Source organism: Lycorma delicatula, chromosome 7, assembly GCF_047948215.1.
Source record: "Lycorma delicatula isolate Av1 chromosome 7, ASM4794821v1, whole genome shotgun sequence".
Classification (NCBI taxonomy): domain Eukaryota; kingdom Metazoa; phylum Arthropoda; class Insecta; order Hemiptera; family Fulgoridae; genus Lycorma; species Lycorma delicatula.
In genome coordinates this window covers 89,486,587-89,507,862 of record NC_134461.1, presented here as the reverse complement: position 1 = coordinate 89,507,862, position 21,276 = coordinate 89,486,587, and the positions used below count along the sequence as shown (strand labels likewise).

At 29.4% G+C, this 21,276-nt stretch overlaps 1 protein-coding gene across 3 annotated transcripts; it reads left to right on the top strand.

Annotated features, from left to right (window-relative positions):
• Positions 1-1,521: 1,521 nt before the first annotated feature.
• On the top strand, positions 1,522-20,952 carry LOC142328117 (uncharacterized). 3 transcript variants are annotated; one of them, XM_075371638.1, is made up of 4 exons: positions 8,566-8,709; positions 11,312-11,440; positions 15,393-15,590; positions 19,559-20,952. In XM_075371638.1, exons 2-4 carry the CDS (start codon positions 11,354-11,356, stop codon positions 19,595-19,597), a joined length of 324 nt encoding a protein of 107 aa, XP_075227753.1. In that variant the 5' UTR covers positions 8,566-8,709; positions 11,312-11,353; the 3' UTR covers positions 19,598-20,952. The 3 variants fall into 3 exon arrangements, with proteins under 3 accessions (XP_075227752.1, XP_075227753.1, XP_075227751.1); XM_075371637.1 differs by lacking the exons at positions 8,566-8,709; positions 19,559-20,952 and adding an exon at positions 1,522-1,598 and having other exon boundaries at positions 15,393-15,949; XM_075371636.1 differs by lacking the exon at positions 19,559-20,952 and having other exon boundaries at positions 15,393-15,949.
• Positions 20,953-21,276: the final 324 nt, after the last annotated feature.

Here is a 21,276-nt window from a genome sequence, read left to right as displayed (position 1 = left end):
ATGTGATTAAAGGCAGAATTATCAAAAATAAACAAACTTTTGAAACATAAAAGAATAAAATTTATTGACTTATATGAAAATTGGCGTCGAAATGTGGATTTTTACTCTAATATTTATAAATAGGAAGTGCCGTACTCACGTGTGCGTGTACACGCACTTCCAAATAAATATGGAGTGTAGGTTTTTTTGTTTATTTTATATAAAATTTAATTGACTGTATGTGGAGTCGAGAATTATGATCTGAATGATTAATTTCGTTTATTTCTTAACAATATAATAATTTCTAATAATTTTTCTTAATAAACAATTTACCTTGAATTAATTATTAATGTACTATTAGATACAGAGCGGTTCAGAAAATAATTAACTTTAATTATTTTAATTCAAAATGAAAATATAATGGAAACATTTTATATGAAATAGAAAATAAAATAGTTTTCATTAACATAAAAACCAAACCCGACCCTTTTGCAAATATAAATAAAAATAAAAAATGTTAACAGAGGACAAAACCGACTAGAGTTCGAAAGATTTCGAAAGTATCCAAAATAATACAACTACATGTCTTATTGCTAATTTTTTTTGCATTTAAATATCAATATTTTTTCCTGGACATAAAATTATTCATGAGGTATTATAAGAACATTAAATAGAAGTTGAAGTACGTTATTTAAAAAATTAGTCAATTAAATGAAATTCTATGATAACACTTCGTATATTTTCATATGTTGTAATACACATAAGATAAAGTAAAAACTCTCAGAAAAAATTCTTAGGCAAACTTAAATAAATTAATACTTCGACTAAAACATATATTAAAAATGAAACATCAAAATATGACGGACTACGAATTACAAGATAAAAATAAACTTTCATCGTGTTCAAATTTTGTAAAATTTTTGTGCAACTAAAAACTTTTGTCCCAAAATCCCTTACTTATATGTTCAAATAACCCGGTAGAAAATGAGATTTTGGGACGAGCGTATACGCATGCGCGCCGAATACTGTGCGCAATGCTACACCTTGTTACTTCATCATGCTAGTAAAGTTAGTTAATTTTACACGGATTTGAATACTAGATCGTGTATACCGGTATTCTTTGGTGGTTGGGTTTCAATTAACCACAAATCTCAGGAATGGTCGAACTGAGAACGTACAAGAAAGACTACACTTCATTTACACTCATACATATCATCCTCTGAAGTATTATCGGAAAGGTAATTACTGGAGGCTAAACAGGAAAAAGAAAGAAAAAGGTCCGTGAGAAGTGAATCATATAAGTAAATACTGAATATACTTCTTTCAGTAATTACTGATTAGTAAATACAAATGTTTATCCACAAAGATCGCAGTATTTATTATACTTAATCAGTATTTGTTATACTTGTCCAGTAATGGCTTATCGGTAATTACTGATTTTTATTCACTATGTCCATTATAATGAAATATCGTATATATTGAAGTATACAATTGTATGTATTGGCATCACTGATTAATAATTCTGTCACACCTCTTGTGTGAATGAATTGTTAAGGAGAGATTGTATTTTAATTTCAGTTTTATTTATTTGTTGGTTTTCCTTTTGTTTAACTGACTAAGTAAGTAATTTTATAACATTTTAATATAAATTAATAGAATTTAAGTTTGAGTTTTTTTGTATTTATGATTTGTTTAGTGTGGACCTGTGATGTAAATTCATTTGAAACTGTTGTAAAATCGTTTATTTAATAATCATGTTAAAAAATTCATATTTCGTGGTAATATTATTATTAAAGTTTTTAATTAGTAATTTTCTTTCTATTTATTGATAATTATAATATTTATTTTCTTTTTCGTTATTTTCCGATACTAATAAAAAAGAACAGTTGATAGTTGACAGTTTTGTAATTGTCAACTGTTTTGTAAATTGTAACTTCAACTGTTGAAACTTTCAATTATGTTACAATTAATGGAAAACAGAACTGTTTCATGATAAATCCTAGCAAATGTCAATAGTTGTTATTAGTGTCAAGTAGAACTCTTTAAAATACACGGAGATAGGTTACAAAGAACTATTGTGCCACTGAACAAAGGAAGAAAACCATCTTCACAACTAAGTACATATACTTACTCAATAATTTTGCAAATTATCGATTCTATTAAAAAGTCTCAGAACAATACTAATTCTAGATAATTTATGAAACAAATAAATAAAACATGAATATTGTAATATTGTATTAATACTCTTTAACCTTATTCAAGCTCTCAGAAGTCAATATTGAATTTTCGTATGTGTGAGTGTTTTCATTCGTTTGAGCAGATGATGGTCATTTTGTAAATTATCTGTTGCCCGTTTTTCACTTTGAATGCTTCCTTTTTTCACTATCTTCCTTACATAATGGCATCTAGTTTTGATTTATTGTGTATCATTGGTTTATAATTAAGTTTACTGACACTGATTATGTAGAGTGTTGGCTTTGGATTGACATCAAGTAATTAACTACCTGTAACTAGATGTCAAGCCAAACCAAACATTTGGTTGCCTGTATTGTAGTAACATATGCAGCTTCTATAGAAGAGAATGATACAGATTTCTGCAATTTACTTTTCCACGCAACTGATTTATCACAGTATTTAAGTAGAGTTTCACAGTTTATGTTTGAGTGAATTTGTCACAAAGGTAATTGGCATCACTGTATGCCTCAATTTGTCTAACAGTTGTTTTACTATAACTAATGCCATCTTCAGGAATAGATTTACAAATGTCTGAAATCTCTTTTACCAAATTAAAATGATGGTTGAATTTGTGCTCCAGATGCATTATTCAAGGCAAAACTTAAGTCTGGTGTTTTGCCTGAAGCTAAATAATTTAAGCTTCCATTTCCCTGTAATTTTCATCATTGGAGATTAGAGGAGAATTACCAGGTTACCAATCAAGTTCAGTTGGAAAGATTAAGGTTTACAGTCGCTAAACCCATATTTTGGTCGAATTAACTTTGCATATACTGATTGGACCATCTCCATAAATTTGTCCATTACAATGTTTATCCCAAGATAATTTTCCACTTAATTTATTTTTAATTCAAATCAAGGATTTAACTTTGTGATTCAAAGGAAGATACTCATGATCATTGAAGAAGGCCCTGTAATAAGAACTGTCGTCAACATGAAAAAATACTACAATTTCTTTACTGTAGAACAGCAGAGATCTGTCTTGCCATCTTCTAGACCAGACTGCTATAAGAAGTGTTAGGTATTTATACAAACACTTAGAAACTTGTTTAAGGCCATACAAATGTTTTAGTAATTCATACTCATTTTGTTTTCCATCTCATTTCCTTGAGGTTATTGCATGAACACATTCTTGTTTAGTTTGCCATTAAGGAAAGTGTTCACATCATGAGTAAGGTAAAATTGTCCTGAGGGTAACAGGGCTGAAATTGTCAAAATAATCAATCCCTGGATGTTTGATGATAGCCCTTAGCAACTAGTCTTGCTTTATAGTTTATGATGTCATCTGAATCAGTCCCGACAGCACATACCCACTGGTTATCCACCACTCCACAATCTGGAGGTTTCTTCTCTAGCCTGCCGTATTTGATTCTGATGAAGAGAACTTATTTTTTCATCTATCACTTTCTTCCATTTAGACGCTCTGTCACTCTGCATAGCCTCATGATAATTTGAAGGTGATAGATGAAGAAAAAAATATTCCTCCTCTTGATAGCTGGAATGTCTATTTGTCCCTGGTTAATTAAATAGTATATGTCCTCATTGTTACCTGTTGATTTTTCTAAAGGAATCAAACTCATAGCTTCTTAGACATATCAGTAAGGTCTTTACTCTGTATGGAAGAAAAATTATGAATTTTTGTTTCTTGCAATGTTTCTGGTCTGAATTTAAGATCCCTGCAGACAATCTTTTACTTGTCTAGAAAATAAACTCTATAACCAAACTGTAATGATTTTAAATCAAATTTTCATCTTTTATTGTCCAGAATCCAAGCAAAAAATTCTGTGACAATTGATATTCACTTACCTTTTCAGAAACAACTCAAAAGAGGTTTTTACTTTCACCTTCATTGGTGCTGTTCTATGTAATGTATATGAAGCAGAAAGGACTGCTTCATAACATCACCCCTAAGCGATTTGGGTAAGTGAAGTGCAGAATGCAACCAGGATTTTGCCATCTCGCAAATGATTCTGTTTTCTGTGTCAGCTACTTCAGATTGTTGTGGAGTATAAGATAGAGTCAGAATGTTAACACTAGCATTAATTTTTCCAAGCCTGTTTTAACTATAACAGAATGTTTGTTATTACATGGACATTCATTTGATTTATGGCTCTTTAATTTGCATTTATAAGAAATAAGTCCCACTTACCAGTTTTTAGATGATGGCCTAATTTTCCACAAGAAAAACATTTCTTGTCATAGAGATTGGCCGTAGTGTGACTCCCCTTTATAGAATTAGATCTAGAAGCACACTTCTTGGGTTGAGAAACGCCCTTGAGTTAAAGATTTTTCTTGTCCTTTTAACCTCAATTCATAGTTTAAAAGTTGTTACTGCAATTTAGACCTTGTCTTCTGTTCTGTTGGCAAGTCATGCCATGTGATATAGATGGGGTAAAATTCTTAAGGCAATATTTGTAAAAGATCTGCAGATGTCATCCTCATATATTGTTTTGCCTAAGAGTGTCATCTCATTTGAAGTTCATCATATTTGGCTAGTGGAATGTCAGATTTTGTTTTAGTTTCAACCTTACTTCGTGGGCAGTGATGCAACTAGCTTCCCTAAAAAAATTTCTGTCTAGAAAAAGAATAATTCTTTTCTTGGTCTCTACATTTGCTATGTTACATTAACAAGTATCTTCTGATAATAAGCACTTCCTGTCTCAGGCTTTACAAAGGTTCCATTAACAACTTGAAAAAATTATCTTTGCTTAAACATGTCTGCACAATAATATGCCTTATAAGGTTTTTAATTTTGTTTTTTTCCAACTTCAACAAATATTCCACAGATTGCCAACTAGACCAAATCGGTTGATAATTATATTTAAATTTAAGTGTTGGAAATACTTATCTTTCCAATTGTATATTAGAAAACCCACGTGGTCTATTCTCCATATCTAATTTGTTAATAACCAAAAACTGCCCACTACTTACTATGTCCAGTAAAACTCACTAAAATAAACTGAGATTGGTTACAAAAAACTATTTGAACACTCAACAAAATAACAAAAAACACAGACAGAATAAAAACATCATAACTAACTAATACATGTCTACTAAATAATATCGCAAATTATCGATTCTATTAAAAAGCCTCGGAAAATAAATAGAATCTCACAAAAATTAGAATTAAAAATAATATTTGAAAGTGATGTTTATAAAACGTATGAACATTGTACATAAATATTAATACCCCTTTATAATTAGTTCTTCCTCTTGCTTATTAACATTTAATATCCAATATAAAATTTGTTAGAAATGATTATGAATTGAATAAATCTATTATTGCTAAAGTGAATGTGCTAGTATTCCCTGAAGGGTGTTAGGAGACTTATGGTCATCTGGCTTTAGTTAAAGTTTAATAATTTATTTATTGAATTAAAAATTTTATATGTACATAATTTGAATTGTATGACAATGATGGTTAGCAAAGTATAACCTAATGTCATACTAAGATATGAATAAAGAAAGATTTACACACCAGTATTATGAATCTGTTTCACAAACATGACAATAATATAATAAATAAGAGTTACATAAACTTGTGCTTATTGACATTTTTATATCTAAACAAGTTTGCATTGTTAATTTTTTTGAATTCTGCTTAATCTGATTAATATAGACGTTCTTTTTATCACAACTTATTTTAGTGATATTTAAATGTAATATTAATTAAAAGTATAACATGCTTATTTATACAAAAACTTGTTTGAGCCACATGCAGCTTACACAGCTTCTTGATGTGAGCCTTAGAGGGATCACATGATTAATTTTAATATTGTTTACAAAGTATTCTTTATAAATTTTCTTGTAAAGGAAAGTTATGTTTATAATTCTAAGGAAACTACCTATTTCTGTCTCCTAGTACTATTATTATTATTATTATTATATTACTTACATAAAACTAAGTTACAAAAACAATATTATATAGAAAACAATAACATTACATCATTCTCTTCATCATTTCTGTTATTTAATTATCAATTTTGTTATAATTCAATTCAGAACATTTTTACACCAAATCATGATCAACAAACTTTCTATTGAAGGTTTTATGAGATAACAAAATCAGTCAACAGTTGAAGTAATCGAGACAAAAGAAGGCATCACACAAAGTACATTTTGTCATCACCCTTTTGATAGTTTTTCTGAGGTTTCTCTCTCTTCTGTTAGCTTTATTTTGTGGCAGCCACTGCACCTCTAAATTGCTGTTGACTTCTTACCTTCAGTGTTAATCAGCCTATTTACTGTTGCAGTCTCTTCTGTAGATCCATCTTGACTGACTTAAGTTTGCACATTATTGTCAAACGTCTGTAAAAAATATATAAGCAATTCTTCCTAAATATTAGGATTTTCATTGGAAGTTGTTGTTTGATAACAATGTCCTTCCCTCTTTTCTGTTTTGTTACCATTTTGTCTGTGTTTTGTTGAAAACATCAACACATCCTGTTAATTTTCAATTTCAATATATTTTTTTTACCTGTACATTGGGCTGTAACTACTTCACCTTTTTTCAGTTCGGTTTCTGTTAATTATTTAGTATTTCCTTTTTGATTAGCCATTAATGTACCAACAAGATTTGTGTGACAATCATGTAACTGAGAAGCCAGTGATACACTATACCAATTTTCATGATAGTATTCATTCAGCTTCGAGTAATGGTCCAGCAAGCTCCAACACGTATTTTCCTGGAACCACTTTGCCTGAAATTGCTTCTTTTCCAGCATATGTCATGAGATTTCATGTGTAGCCACAGACAAGACATAATTTGAAGTTTCACCACGTGCTGGTGTCTTTCTTCTGGGACAGTATTGATGAAAGACAAACTGTTCCCTAAAAAGAATTATTTTTTATCGATTCACATCTCTTCCTGGAGGATTCATTGCATCTTGAAAATTTGAGAGAAGCTAGTCGATGAGTTGTTGAACTTTGTACAGTCTCATTATTTGGTGCATTTCCATTATTTGAAGCATGGAACATTTTCAAAAGAATCTCAAATATTGTACAACAAGTTAGCTTACTAACCTGGTTAGAATACACTTGCTATATACTCTGCATTTTACCAAGACCCATCCACGAAATTATTCTACAGAATCTTTCCATTTCATTTATATCAGGTATATTCCATTTCTTCAATCTAGAGCTTTTTTATAATTATCGATTGCTCTTTTTCTCCTTCAAAATTCAATCTTTTGTTTTGCATAATGATTTGTCATTATGTCATTAAATTTGTCATTACCTTAAGAAATTGAAAATGTATGATTGATGAAAAGTGCATAATACACTTCTGGGAGGTTGGCGTCTGTACCTTTGCTGTTATTTTTCATCATTAACTAATAGTGGAAAAACATTGGGATAAAATATCATGTGTATCTAAGCAGTTAGATTTAGTTACATTAGAGTCATTATCTCCTTCATTGTTATCATTGTATAGGTGCACTGTTGAAAACATTGGAGCATTGGAGGCTCTAATGGTGAACACTCCAAGATAATCTCAGTTTACCATTAATAAAAGAAATCTGAATATTGCTGCTGCTACTTATGTCTGCCGAATTACAGACAGAATTGGACAGATTCATAGTTCTATCATAACTTTCCTCTGAATCGCTGTACAAACCTCTAATTTTTTGTCTTGTCATTTACAATTGGTTTGTCAAATTTTGATCTGTATTGAGGGTTTTCATGAGAATCTTTGCCAAAATTAGCATTATTACTAGAAATCATTTAAAAATAAATCAAATCACGAAAACGTTGTGCTGAAAAATACTAGAAATAGGTTTGGAATAAAATAACCTTTTTAGGATTAGAATAAAAACTATTAATTTATCAATGAACAATTAAAAATTTCCAGTTTATAGAGAATTTACTTAAGAGGAAATGAATGTAAATAACATTTATTAAAATTAAACAAATTTAGTTGTATAAAAGCAAAACGCACAAACTGAATCTGGAACTAAATGAAAACAAATACAAAACTTAGTATTAGTAGAAAAAATTCATAAAAAATATATTTAATAAAATAAAATCACATATGTTATTTTGAGTCAATGAATCAGTGAGCCAAGTGCCATGCCACATGGCTTCTTAAAGAGATTTACTATGAGCCACATATATGGCGTCCTGTGTTGATATTATTCGCCTGTTCTTATCTTTTTCATCGAGAAAGCTTGCATCAGTATCAGATATAACCTCATTCAAGCCACCATAAATCATAATCAAACAACAATCATTAAGGAATTATAAAGAGAGCAGTTTTTGAGAAGTGTGTAAAAGATTCAACAGTATTTTTATATATACATTTTTTTTTTTAATGGATGTTTATTTTTCTTTTAGTTTTTTTTTAATAGATAATGAATGGGCCTGCAGATAATACTTTTAACAATGAAGCTCTGCCTCTTAATAAAAACATTGAATTAGAGACTAAACAGGATAATGTAGCAGAAATGATGTGTTTTTTGTTACCACATCACATGACTGAAACTAAATACATCACATGAACATGTAAGCTTGTTTAATTTCTTTTTTTCATTTATTTCTCTTTCATCTGCATATGTTCTTTCCTGGTTTTCCAACATTTCTTCATTCTTTTCTTTATTTTTCCCTTCTCTCTTCTGAGCAAATGTTGTTTCTTTTTTCTAGCTTTCTGTGAAATCTTTACTGGTTTTCTGAACATTGTTCTGTATTGAAAAAATATTTTTATTTTCATTTACAACCACTGAACTGTGTTGATTTCCGTTCTTTTTTCTGTAAATGTGGTTGAAAATCTGTTTTGTGAGACTGAAAAAAGGTTTTGCATGAAATTTGCATCCATTTGCTTGTATTCTTATTGATTCTAGATTCTTTCTCAAGTTTTTACTCTATTTTTCTATTGGATTTATTTTATCTGATTTCAAACTGAAGATGCATCTGATGATGCAAACAGGTCCTCCGGTTTGATTACTGTATTTTAGTGTCTGATTTTGGCACCTACTGAGATGTTCTTGTTGAAAATATCCTTTGTTGGTAGGCTAATTTTATTTTTCCCATTCTTCTTTGATTGCTTTTTTATCTAAATCATTAATTTGGATTATTTCTCCCATATATTTAAATTTGTTAACTTTATTGATTTTCCATATTTCGTTTTTAGGGATTTGGGAGAATCTTGGTTGGTCATGAATTATGCAGTTTTCTAAGAAATTTTTAACCTTATTTCCCCTTCAAATTATTTTAGGTGGTTTACTTGTTCTGCTGCCTTTTTAAGGTTCTCCAAGAAAATGGTAATACTGTCAGCAAAGGCTAAGCAGTTAATTACAATTCCTTTCAGTTTCAGACTCAATTTTATTTAGTGGTGTGTTCTAACTTTTTTCACCTTTTCCCATTCTTTTACTACTTTCTTTAGGATACAGATAAAGAGAATTGATGCTAAACCACTCTCTCTTGTCTTATTTCTGTTTTAATTTCTAATTCTTCACTTATGAAGACAATTCTGTTATGAATTTTTGTTCTGACTTTGTGATTGGAAGAGCCTGTTCAGTAATGTTAATTGTGTTGGGATCCACACCAAATTCTTCTAGGATATTAAATAAGGGAGTTCTATATATTGAGTTGTATGCCTTTTTGAAATCTATGAATACAGTTATTTAGTTTTTATGCCCTGTCATTTTTTCCTTATTATTGTTTTAAGGTTCGAAATTAGCACAAGATCTTACTTTTCTGATTCCTTCTTCATATTCTCCCAGTTGTTGTGTCTATATTATTCAATTCTATTTTGAAGTGCTTTTCAAAGGATTTTATTTGTCAAAGATAAGAGGGAAATCCCTTTGTCTGTTATTTACCTCTGTTTCATCTTCTTATTTGTGTATTGGAAAAAATGCATTTTTCCAATCTTGTGGGATTTTTTCAGTTATCCGTATCTCTTCCACTAAGTTCTTCAATTTTTCTTTGTTGTTTTCATGATTCTTTCTGTAATTCTGCTGTAGTCAAGTTATGAACTGCTACCTTGTTATTTAATTTCTGGGTGATTTTGTCTATTTAAATTTAATTATGTATTTTGGGGTTTTCAGTTGATGTTGCTATATTTTGAAATTGAAATCTTACCTTAGTTTCTTAGTATTTTAATAATTTTTCAAAGTACTTGTTGGAATCTTGCAGTTATCTTTGTTGTTATGGTCTAATTTTCTATTTTTACCCTAAAGCAAAGGTTGGGTGATTAGTATGGTAAGTTTTTAAATTTTGGTGGTAAATTTTAATGTACTTATTTATTTAATTTTAATATACAGGCATGAAACTCATGAATACAAAATCATATTAAAAAAAAAAAAAATTACCTAATAAAATTATCATTCATAAGTTAAAATAGCTCTTTATAATGTATTAGTTTACCTTAAGTGTACTTTACATAGTAAAGGAGCCTATTAATAGTTGATCTATGAGAATCGATTGATCCAAGAAAATGTTGAAAATTATGCCTAAGCAATCTAGTTATTATTAATAAATCCAAATCAAAAAGCTGTAATAAATTAGGATAATCGAAATAACTACAAATAATTTTATTAGTAGATATTAAATCTGCCCTTTTCAGTGATGATTCAATTTTTAGTATTATAGTGTTTTTAGAATTTTTAGTATAAATTTAAAATATGAATAAAGCTGTGATTGGTAAAGTGCATATAAGATTAGATTTCAAAATCTTAGGTAGCGTTATCTCTAAAAGTAAATTATATTTATCACTATGAACAATTTCACCATAAACAATAATTAACACTAATGTTAGTAAGATTAGAAAAAACTGAATCAGGAGAGTTACCACAATAGTTTAACAAATTATTTGATTGTAAAAGATTGCAATATGTAGAAAACGATACCATCTTTCAATTTGTAAGGTGAGTAGCAGCATTTTTAACCTTTGAATTTGTATGATAACATTTAGCAAAAGAAACATTTCCTAAGTTTTCCCATATAAAATTTTATACATTAAAGTCACCTGATAATAATAATTTAACTGTCTGTGCTGTTTGTGTGTGGTAACTGAATTAGATATACAGTTATTTTTATTTTGTAAATTGTACGATAAATCATAAACATATTTACTCTATAGCATTAATTTATTGTCTTTTTATTACAGCAAGTAAATTTAGTACAACTGAAAGAGGAACCGCTTGACATTATGAATGGTGATATCGAAAAAGATCCCTTAGCAATTGAAGAGACCACCTTGGTTAAACCAGAGAATTTAAAAGTCGAAAATGAGATGGTAAGATGTTAGATTTTGTATACAGTGAAACACCAGTTATCCAGATAGTCCTTGAAAGCCAAACATGGATAATTGAAAAGAATATTTTAAAAAAGGTTTGAAAATACTGTAAAGTGGAACTAAAAAAGCAATGTGTAGAAATTTTCTTTTATGATTACCTTAACGAAGACCTAGATATACGTATTATTTTTGCTAAACGAATTACAAAGATTCAGTTAAAAAATCCAGTAAAATAAAGATTGATAAAAAAAGTCCTTTTGAAGAAAATATGTATTTGAATAGTCTTTAAATTTTCAAATAATGTATTAATTTTTTAAAATTACATAGTCTGAATTTAAGCGGTGTAGTTAGTTGGAAATCTGGAAAATTGGTGTTCCACGTGTTAACTTTTCATTATGTAAATTTTGGGTTACATACAGTATCTCAACTTGTTTATGTGTGTGTGTGTATATATATATATATATATATATAATTTTTGGCCCACCAAGCTGATTTAATAGTAAAGTCATTGGAAATCAGTTGTTTAACAACTGAAAATTGTTTAAAACAATTTCCTTCTTTTTTGCCTATTTTTTCTTTTAATTCTTGGATTATTGTTCTTGTTTTATGCCTTTTTCTAACTGAATTGTGTATGCTACTCTTGGCTGGGATTCTATTATTCAGAAATTTTTTAGCTAATATTTGTAAATATACATATTAGCGCTTCTGCAGTATGCACTTCATCAGATGTATTAAAAACCTATTAAAAGAAAGTAAAACTTTATTAAAACACATTAAATACATTGATGAAAAGGTGTGTACAATAGAAGTGCTAATTTGTAAGAATTAAAAAAATATCATGCAGTAAAAGGTGTTTTTATTTTAGTTATTATAAATTTATTATCATTGTATTATTTATATCTTATAAGATATATTTATTATATATTAATTTAATATATAATTATATATTATCAATAATATTTTCTTTGTTTTGTTTTATATATATATATATATGTATATAAACACACACTTTATAATCTACAGGATGTCCAGACTAAAAGTATCCAAAAGTACACCTTATATTAAGAGCAATAACTAATCTTAATAGAATTTAATAACTTTCTTATTTCTTTTTATTTCTTTTTAATAAACTTAGCAACTCGTCATGTTTTAATGTAGGTTAGTCAGCTTCAGTATATGCACTTTTTTTAGCTGGTTAGATGCCTAGACAATAATCTAACTCTTGCTAGGTGTTTGGGAGCATCTGCGGCATTATTAGACCAAACACCTTTAAAATTTTTTGTGTTAAATCATTCAAATCTCAATATTTTCTTTGGTATAATTTTTAATAAAACCCCAAGCAAAAACATCCAGAGAAGTGATATCTGAGAGATGTAGGTGGCCATGCAGTTGGACTTCCTCATCTGTTCGAATATCTGTAGAAGTGTTTTCCAGGAACATGCTAAAGTCTTCATAAAAGTGTAATGTAGCACCATTTTGTTGAAAACTGTATCCTTCAGGAATGTGAGGAACAGAAAATTTTGAAACATGTTGACATATGTGTGCCCTGTCACAGTGGACTCTTATGAAAAAAAAAACAGTTCTATAACATCATTTTTTCCCGTCATAGCCGACACTTACTTTCAGTATGTTCCTTTCATTCTTGATTACTGTATCCAGTTTTCGGTACAGGAAATTTGACAGTTGTCTTTAATTATCCCAAATGTATGAAAAATATCCTCGTCACTAAATAAAATATTATTAACATTGTTTTCAATGTGGTGATTATCTCTGCAGCAAACTGATATAATGGGCGACAATCATTTGGTTTAATGTGAAGAAGCAGCTGTAATGTATTCTTGCAAATGGTGTGCTTATGACCGATGTCGTGAACAGTTGAAAAAGGAGGAATCTTCAGTCCATAACTAGAGCGCGTAATAGACTTATCTGGCAGTGAATGTATTGCTTACTTTATGCACAGTCTCTTAACTAATTGAAACCTTCTGATGACTTCAGTTTGTGAAGCCCATCTTCTAGTCTCTAATTTGTATCCTTGGAATACAATAGATTTGGATGTAGGAGAATTGACCTTCAATTCAGTTCATAAAAGCCGTTGAACATACATAACTGATTGAAAGCAAAGCATAAACTGAACATTTTTTGTGGGGGTCTGCATCGTGTTCAATTCGGTTTGTCTGCACATGCATATTCTGGTGACTCTGATAGTATACTGAACGAATCTTTGAGATATATTCTGTCGTTTGAACCTAGATTTAAGAGATAACAGTGACTGTTTTCTTGTAGGCCATTAGTTTTGGATGCTTTCAGCCCAGACTTCCTGTATATAAAATGTATGGGTTTGTAGGTCTGATCAGCATGTATATAGATAAAATGTGTATAATAAATATATAACCTGTTATAAATTTGCTAAATAGTTAGTTTTGTTGGTTTTCCTAAAACATGTTTGTGATAATAAAATTTCAGCCAATATGTAAATATACTGCAAGAGAAGTAAAGTTCCTTATTATAATAAAGTTAACTCATTGATGATTAATTAATATCCAAAACCACTTTGATTATGAATATATCTTTAAAATATTCTATTTTTTTTATACGTGTTTAGTGCCTTTTTACAAGATATAATACTTAATGTTATTGCAATTCAAATAGTTTTACGTTATTCATAATTACCTTTGAATTATTAGTTATATTCAATTTACAGGTTATTATTGATAACGGAACCTACAAGGGAAGTACCAAGAATCTCATTACTCAAAAGAGATGTGTAAATAATTCAGTATATGATGGAATTATGAAAGAAAAATCCATTCAATTTAATCAAAGTTATAATTCAAAATCACATTTAAATATTCATACAAAAACAAAAAATTATGAGTGTAATTTCTGCCAAAAAAGTTTTAGTGATGTTTCTTATTTATAGATGCATATTAATTTACATACCTAGGAGAAAAATTATGTATGTAAATTTTGTCAACAGTTTAACGAGGAATCTTAAAAAACATACAAATAAGAAAAATTATATTTGTAACTTTTGTCATAAGTCAATAAATTCTGAATGCTGTTTAAAGCATTTAAAGATCCATCTTGCTACTCATATGAAGGAGAAAGATTATGTACGTAAATTTTGTCAAGAGTCATTTAATAACAAAAGCAATTTAACAACACATCTTAGTATTCATAAAAATGAGAGAAATTATGTTTGTAACTTTTGTCAAAAGTCATTTAATGATAAAAGCTCTTTAAACAAAGCTTCCAGTCTCTCTTGAAGTCATATGTTTGGAATATGATGTCTTGGATGTAGGAGAATTGATATTTAATTCAGTTTGTACAAGCCGTTGAACATGCATAACTAATTGAAACTACTAACCAAAGCTTGCACTCAAGTTGCAAAACATGCACCAAAGCATCTATCTTGACAGCTGCATTGGAGTCGGCTTGTCTGCATTTGTGTATTCTGCTGAATCTGAGAGTATACTGAACAAATCTTGGGGATATATCCTGTCGTTTGAGCTTATGTTGTAAGGGATTTCAAGGACTGGTTTCCTAAATATAAGCCATTAGTTTTAGATACCTTCACCCCAGACATCGTGTATATAAAATGTGTGGGTTTGTAGATGTGATCAATATGAATGTAGAAGTAATAAATATATTGACATGTTATAAATTTGCTAAATAATTAGTTTTGTTGGTTTTCTTAAAACGTGCATTTCATAATAAAGTTTCACTCAAGATTATAAACATACTATAAAATAAGTAAAGTTCCTTATTATACTAAAGTTAACTCGATGATTAATTAATATTCAATACCATATTGAGTATGAATATATGTTTAAATTATTCAATTTTTATACATATTTTATGGCTTTTTGAAAGATAACACTTATTAATGTTATTGTAATTAAAATAATTTTTATTAATTCATAATTATAACAAAAAATAACTTAATTTGCAGGTTGCTATGGATAAAGGAACCATCAAGGGAAGTACCAAGAATTTTTTTACTAAGAGCATAAATTATTCGTTAAATGATGGAATTATAAGTGAAAACTCCATTGAATGTAATTGTGCATACAGCGATGTAACGATAGAAAATTTAATAGAGAATATAAGTAGTGAAAACAAGTTGCTCGAGCAAAAAGGAAAAGAATTGGTTTGTGAATATTGCAATGAAAGATTCAGATGTAACTGTTATTTAAAGAGACACATTAACATTCATACTAAACAGAAAAAAAATAGTAACTTTTGTCAAAAGTCATTTAATTTTGAAAATGTTTTAAAGAGACATCTTAATAATATTAATACAACTGAGGAAAATTATGTTTGTAACTTCTGTCAAAAGTCATTTAATAGTAAATCCCATTTAATGAGACATCTTAATATTCATAAAAAAAGAGAAAAATTATATTTGTCGGTTTTGTAAAAAGTCATTTAATTGCAAAAGCTCTTTAAACAGACATCTTAGTATTCATAAAAAAGATAAAAATTATATTTGTAAGTTTTGTAAAAAGTCATTTAATCGCAAAAGCTCTTTAAACAGACATCTTAGTATTCATAAAAAAGAGAAAAATTATATTTGTAACTTTTGTCAGAAGTCTTTTCATCATAGTTCTACTTTAAAATTACATTTAAATATTCATACTAAGGTTGTAACTTTTGTCAAAAGTCATTTAATGATAAACGCGCTTTAAACAGACATATTAATATTCATACAAAAGAGAAAAATTATATTTGTAACTTTTGTCAGAAGTCTTTTTATCAAGTTTCTAATTTAAAATCACATTTAAATATTCATACTAAGGAGAAAAATTATATTTGTAACTTTTGTCAGAAGTCTTTTTATCAAGTTTCTAATTTAAAATCACATTTAAATATTCATACTAGGGAGAAAAATTATATTTGCAACTTTTGTCAAAAGTCATTTAATACTAAATACAATTTAGTGAGACATCTTAATATTCATACAAAAGAGAAAAATTTATTTATAACTTCTGTCAGAAGATGTTTAATCGTTTTTCTAATTTAAAGTTGCGTATTAATTTACATCCCAAAAGGAAAAGTAGGTATGTAAATTTTGCCAAAAGTCTTTTAATTGCAGTTGTGATTTTAAAACACATTAATTTCCACTTAAAGAAAAAAATTAATATTTGTAACATTTATCAAAAATCTTTTGATCAGATTTATATTTTGGAAAGACATCTTAACAATATCCTTATTAGAGAATCATTATGACCTTTTAAGAAAGTTGATTATGGAAAAACGTAATAGCATTCTTTAATATGTGTATAATTTAAAACTAGTATGACAAAATTTTTTTAATGTTTATAATGTAACGTTACATTTTTCTCATTTTTGTATGTTATAACTTAAGGCCGGGAATTTCTATCTTGTTTGACTGAAACGCAGATTTGTATATTACTGTAGTTTATAATATATGATGAGTATGTTTATGAACATTTTAAGCCCTGAACCATGGCAGTCAGAAAATTTGGTGTAAAAAAGTTGTGTAAAGTTTACAAGTGAGACTGTACAAATCACAAGTTTAAATGTGTTTTCTTGAACATTTTTTTTCCCAGCAAGAAGGAAGGTTTTTTATCATAGCATCGTAGAATGAAGCTGGTTGCATCAGGAGCCAATTGCGCATGAATCCCTCCAAGCCCTCATCATCTTCAAATCATTGCCCTCCTAGAGCTTCTTTAAGCGGCCCAAACAAATGAAAATCGCAGGGCGGTAGGTCTGGGCTGTAGGAAGGATGATCAAGTTGAGAGTCCAGTGCACTTCTTTTAGTTTTGAGACTGTTAGAGCTGCAGTATGGGGCCTGGCCTTGTCATGGAGGAGGATGGCCTCTTGAATCAATTGGTTTCATCTGTTACAGTGATATGCAGTCTCACCTCATTCAACAGCTCGCAGTAGTAAGTAGTCTTGATTGTGCGTCGGCAAAATGGTTGAAAGAACCTTGCCAGCTGACAGTCAAGTCTTGGCTTTCACTGGGGCTGCCTCCCCTTTCCTCTGCCACTCCTTACTGGCTTGTTTTGACTGGGGAGTGTAGTGGTGGACCCACGTTTCATTGCAGGTGATGATTTGACTCAACAATGCATCACCTTTGATCGCAACCTTGCTGTAAGCTTCGGATAGACCTCCAAATGTCTCAACTTCTGATCTGTGGTCAAAAGGCGAGGGGGCCTGTTTGATACACACTTTATGGAAGTTTTATTATTTTAGAATTATTTTACCGTTTTATTAAAGAAAATTCCGGGCGATTTCTTAACACACAGGCGTTTTTTGCCCCCCCCCAAAAAAAAAAACTATGGAACTGTAGGTCATTTTTGGTGATTGCTTGACAGCTCCCATAACCTATTCCGACCTGTTCTGAAATTTTGGAGACCCTCACCCATCAATCATCTTCAAGAATGTTTTGAACCGCGTGAATGTTTTCGTCTGTAATGCTGGATTGAGAATGGCAATCATTTTCGTGATTTTCCACTCATTCTTGTCCTTCCTTGAACTCTATGCCAGGCAAACAAACCGAGTCCTTGACAGTGTTTGGTCCCCAAACTGTGCAGTCAATCTCCAGAAAATTTCTGTCCCTTGAAACTCCTTTACGAGCAAGAAATTTTATAATTTTGCATTGCGCAGTAGAGGGGTGCACCTGTTGCTCCAACATCATGAGCGTTACTGGTGGATTGGTTGGAAGTGTGGAATGGTCGGCTCTCCCCACTCCTAATGACTCCACCCAAGCATATTAGAAGTGCAGGCCCAGTCCTACAACTGTAGACTCTCAGGAACAAAAATCTCATTTATATTTGATTTACCCTCATATGTTTATGCTCGCAAAATCTGGCAACTATGTGGTCTGAAAACAAGTCTACAAATGTGCAGAGCACTTTTTTCACCTGGCTGTTGTAATGAAGGCGTATGTAGATTTACTGACATAGGCTGTCAGAGATCTGCATTGCTTGCAAAATCCAAAACTTTAATGAGAGCCTGAATAGTTGTACTTTCTGTTATAGCAAAACTTTTTTTCCTCTCAAAATTTTTAAATTTGTAGTTTTTGAAGCTGTCTGCACTTTTAATGTTTACAGAACAAATTATGAAATGTTTAGGTATGTTTGGATCTTGAAAAATCTCATACTTAGTATGAAAAAGTTAGATTTGTGGTTGCTAGAATTGAAAAATTTGGTGAACAGAGAGAGAACTGAGAAAGTAAGGTGGAAAGAAAGATTTAACTAAAAGTAGGTAGGAGGATAAATATAAAAAGGAGGAATGTATAGCAACCCTGCTTATGCCCCTGGGCAATCTGAAAGTTGGAGACCATAAGGTGCTTATAAAAGATTTCACCTCCAATGAAAAAAAGAAAAAAATGTAATTTAAGTTGCGTTATTAATTCATTTTCTTTGTTTAAAAAATTTTATTTTTATGTTTAAAGTTGCATATTAACGAATGTTAAATTGAAAAAGATTGGAGGCCAGTAACCCCTTTAAGTGGACTGTCTAATTTGACATATATAATATTTTAATCAGGTTACTCTAAGGCTGCATGAGATATGTGACAATTAGACAATTATTTACTTCCAAAATAATGATTGTGAGCTGCAGATAGTGCTGATTTTTAGCTACCATTGTTACTATCATTACTTTTTTAATTATAATTCTGTCTAGCTCCTGTTATTCAATAGAGGATATTGTTACAAAATCCACTATAGGTGGTAAACAAACATAGCTGAAAAGGTAAAGAATACTGTTTAAACAAAAAAAATTACACACATTTTTTATTAACAATTTTAAAGGTTTGCCGACTAAAATTTTTGATGGTACGCTTAAAATTATGGCTAGTGAGGTGGAAATAATCTGTAAGTTTTAAAAGTAAGACAATAATTGCATTCTACAAAATTTGTTAATAAATAGTACTTGTTAAATACATATGGAGAAAAATAATACAGATCGGTTCAAAAAGAACAAAGGAATGACTGAAAAATTATAGAAATACACTCAAGGACATTCATAAAGTCGTGTTAGTTACATTAGTAATTTTTACTCTAATGTTATAGCTATCCACTCTGCATACCTAACAGAACATTCTAATTTTGTTGTCTTAAGTTAATGAATCTGTATTTGGTTACAGGATCTGTCTACAACTATATTGTCTTTACATTACAAATAGAATCTAAGATGACTACTGTTATAACTAAACTAGATATGGTAGAGTCGGTTGGGGTACTGCATTCAACATTCAACTGCAAAATAAATACCAGATTTTTTCATGTAACATTTTTTTGTTATTAGCATTTTAGATTAACTAGGCAATACGAAATAAAACCATTTTGCTAGCTTACAATATTTGATCATAATTCTATATGAAAAATATTAATTTGCTTATTACCAAAGTAATAATTTATTCCAGTACAGACTGCTCACTTTAAAATTGTTAAATATAATAATAAAATAAAAGAAGGAAATGGATGTTCAGACATTTTACTCACCAATACTCAATGATACTATTTGTGCCCCAGGAGCAACACCATTTTTTTCAGGTAGATCTGGAAAATTTGCGGCTGCTATTGCTGCTACATGTGTTCCATGGCTAGCTGAAAAGAAAAAAATTTTTTTTTTCATTTTAAATTTAAGATTTTTGAAAACATTTTCTGTAAAAGGGAACTTCATATTAACCTGGGAACAGGTAGATAGTTGCATTCTCCTTATGAAATGATATCTTAAAACCACCTCAAATGTTTCACAAAGAAGCAACTTAGAAGATTAAAGTAAAACTAAAACTTATAAGATTAAAATTCCAAGGCTATATTTAATAAATCAGTTTTCAAATATCTAAAATTTAACAATATTTGGTGAAGTAACACCTTGCAAAGGTAGATCCATGCTGTTAGAATTTGGTTACTGAAAATTAAAGTTAATGCCACTTATAAATTAAAATAAAATTGTAAACACACACCTAACTATAGAAAAAATACATAGAAAATAGTAATGTAAAGAAAAGATGATAACAATCAACGGTACTTATGTATAAGTCTATTGACCAATAAATAGCAAACTTTTGGGCTACTGTTAATATCACCTGAAATAACCATTACACTACCATTTTTATAACCATTTATATTTATTTATTTTATAAATTTATCCAAACTTAATCTATGCTCGCTTCGCTCGCTAGCCTTGTTTAATTAACACAGTAATGTTTTGAGTATTTAAATAATAAATTCAGTAATTATTGCAATTATTTATTATTTAAATAATAAAAACATTACTGTTAATTAGTCGAGGTTAGCGAATGAAGCAAGCTTAGGTTAAATTTGGTTAATTTATAAGCAATAATGTTATATATTTAATACGTAAAATATGTTAATGATCCCGTAAACTTTGAACTATTTTCAAAGTTACAGGATCATTATAGTTATGGTCGATGGGCTAATACGTAAGTACCCATTATACGTAAGTAATTACTCTACATCTTTGTAATCTGTTGCAATAAAACTAATAAACTTCTTGTTGAATGATTTCTTATTAAGCTACATTTATCATTACTCATTCTTAATATAAGTAAATTTTTTATATTCAAATATTACTAATAACATCATATTTTTAAAAAATTACAATTAAAATTAAAATTTTGCCTTTCATTTCCTTTAAACATGACAAAAGTAATAAATAAAACAATAATTGTATATTTTATTACACAAAAAAAATGTTTGTTTCTAAAAGCAAAAAGTATGAATTTCATCTGCATCATCTCCTAGAAGCTGGGATTTTAGACTTTTAAATTAAAATGAGTTCCAACAGAATTAACATTCAGCATTAACAGATCAGAAAATAACCAATTATGTAAGT

Excerpts from the sequence above, each read along its gene's own strand:
- LOC142328117 (XM_075371637.1), top strand. The coding sequence starts at position 11,354 with ATGAATGGTGATATCGAAAAAGATCCCTTAGCAATTGAAGAGACCACC. Across the intron at positions 11,441-15,392 it reads TAAAAGTCGAAAATGAGATG|GTTGCTATGGATAAAGGAAC; the intron begins GTAAGATGTTAG and ends CTTAATTTGCAG.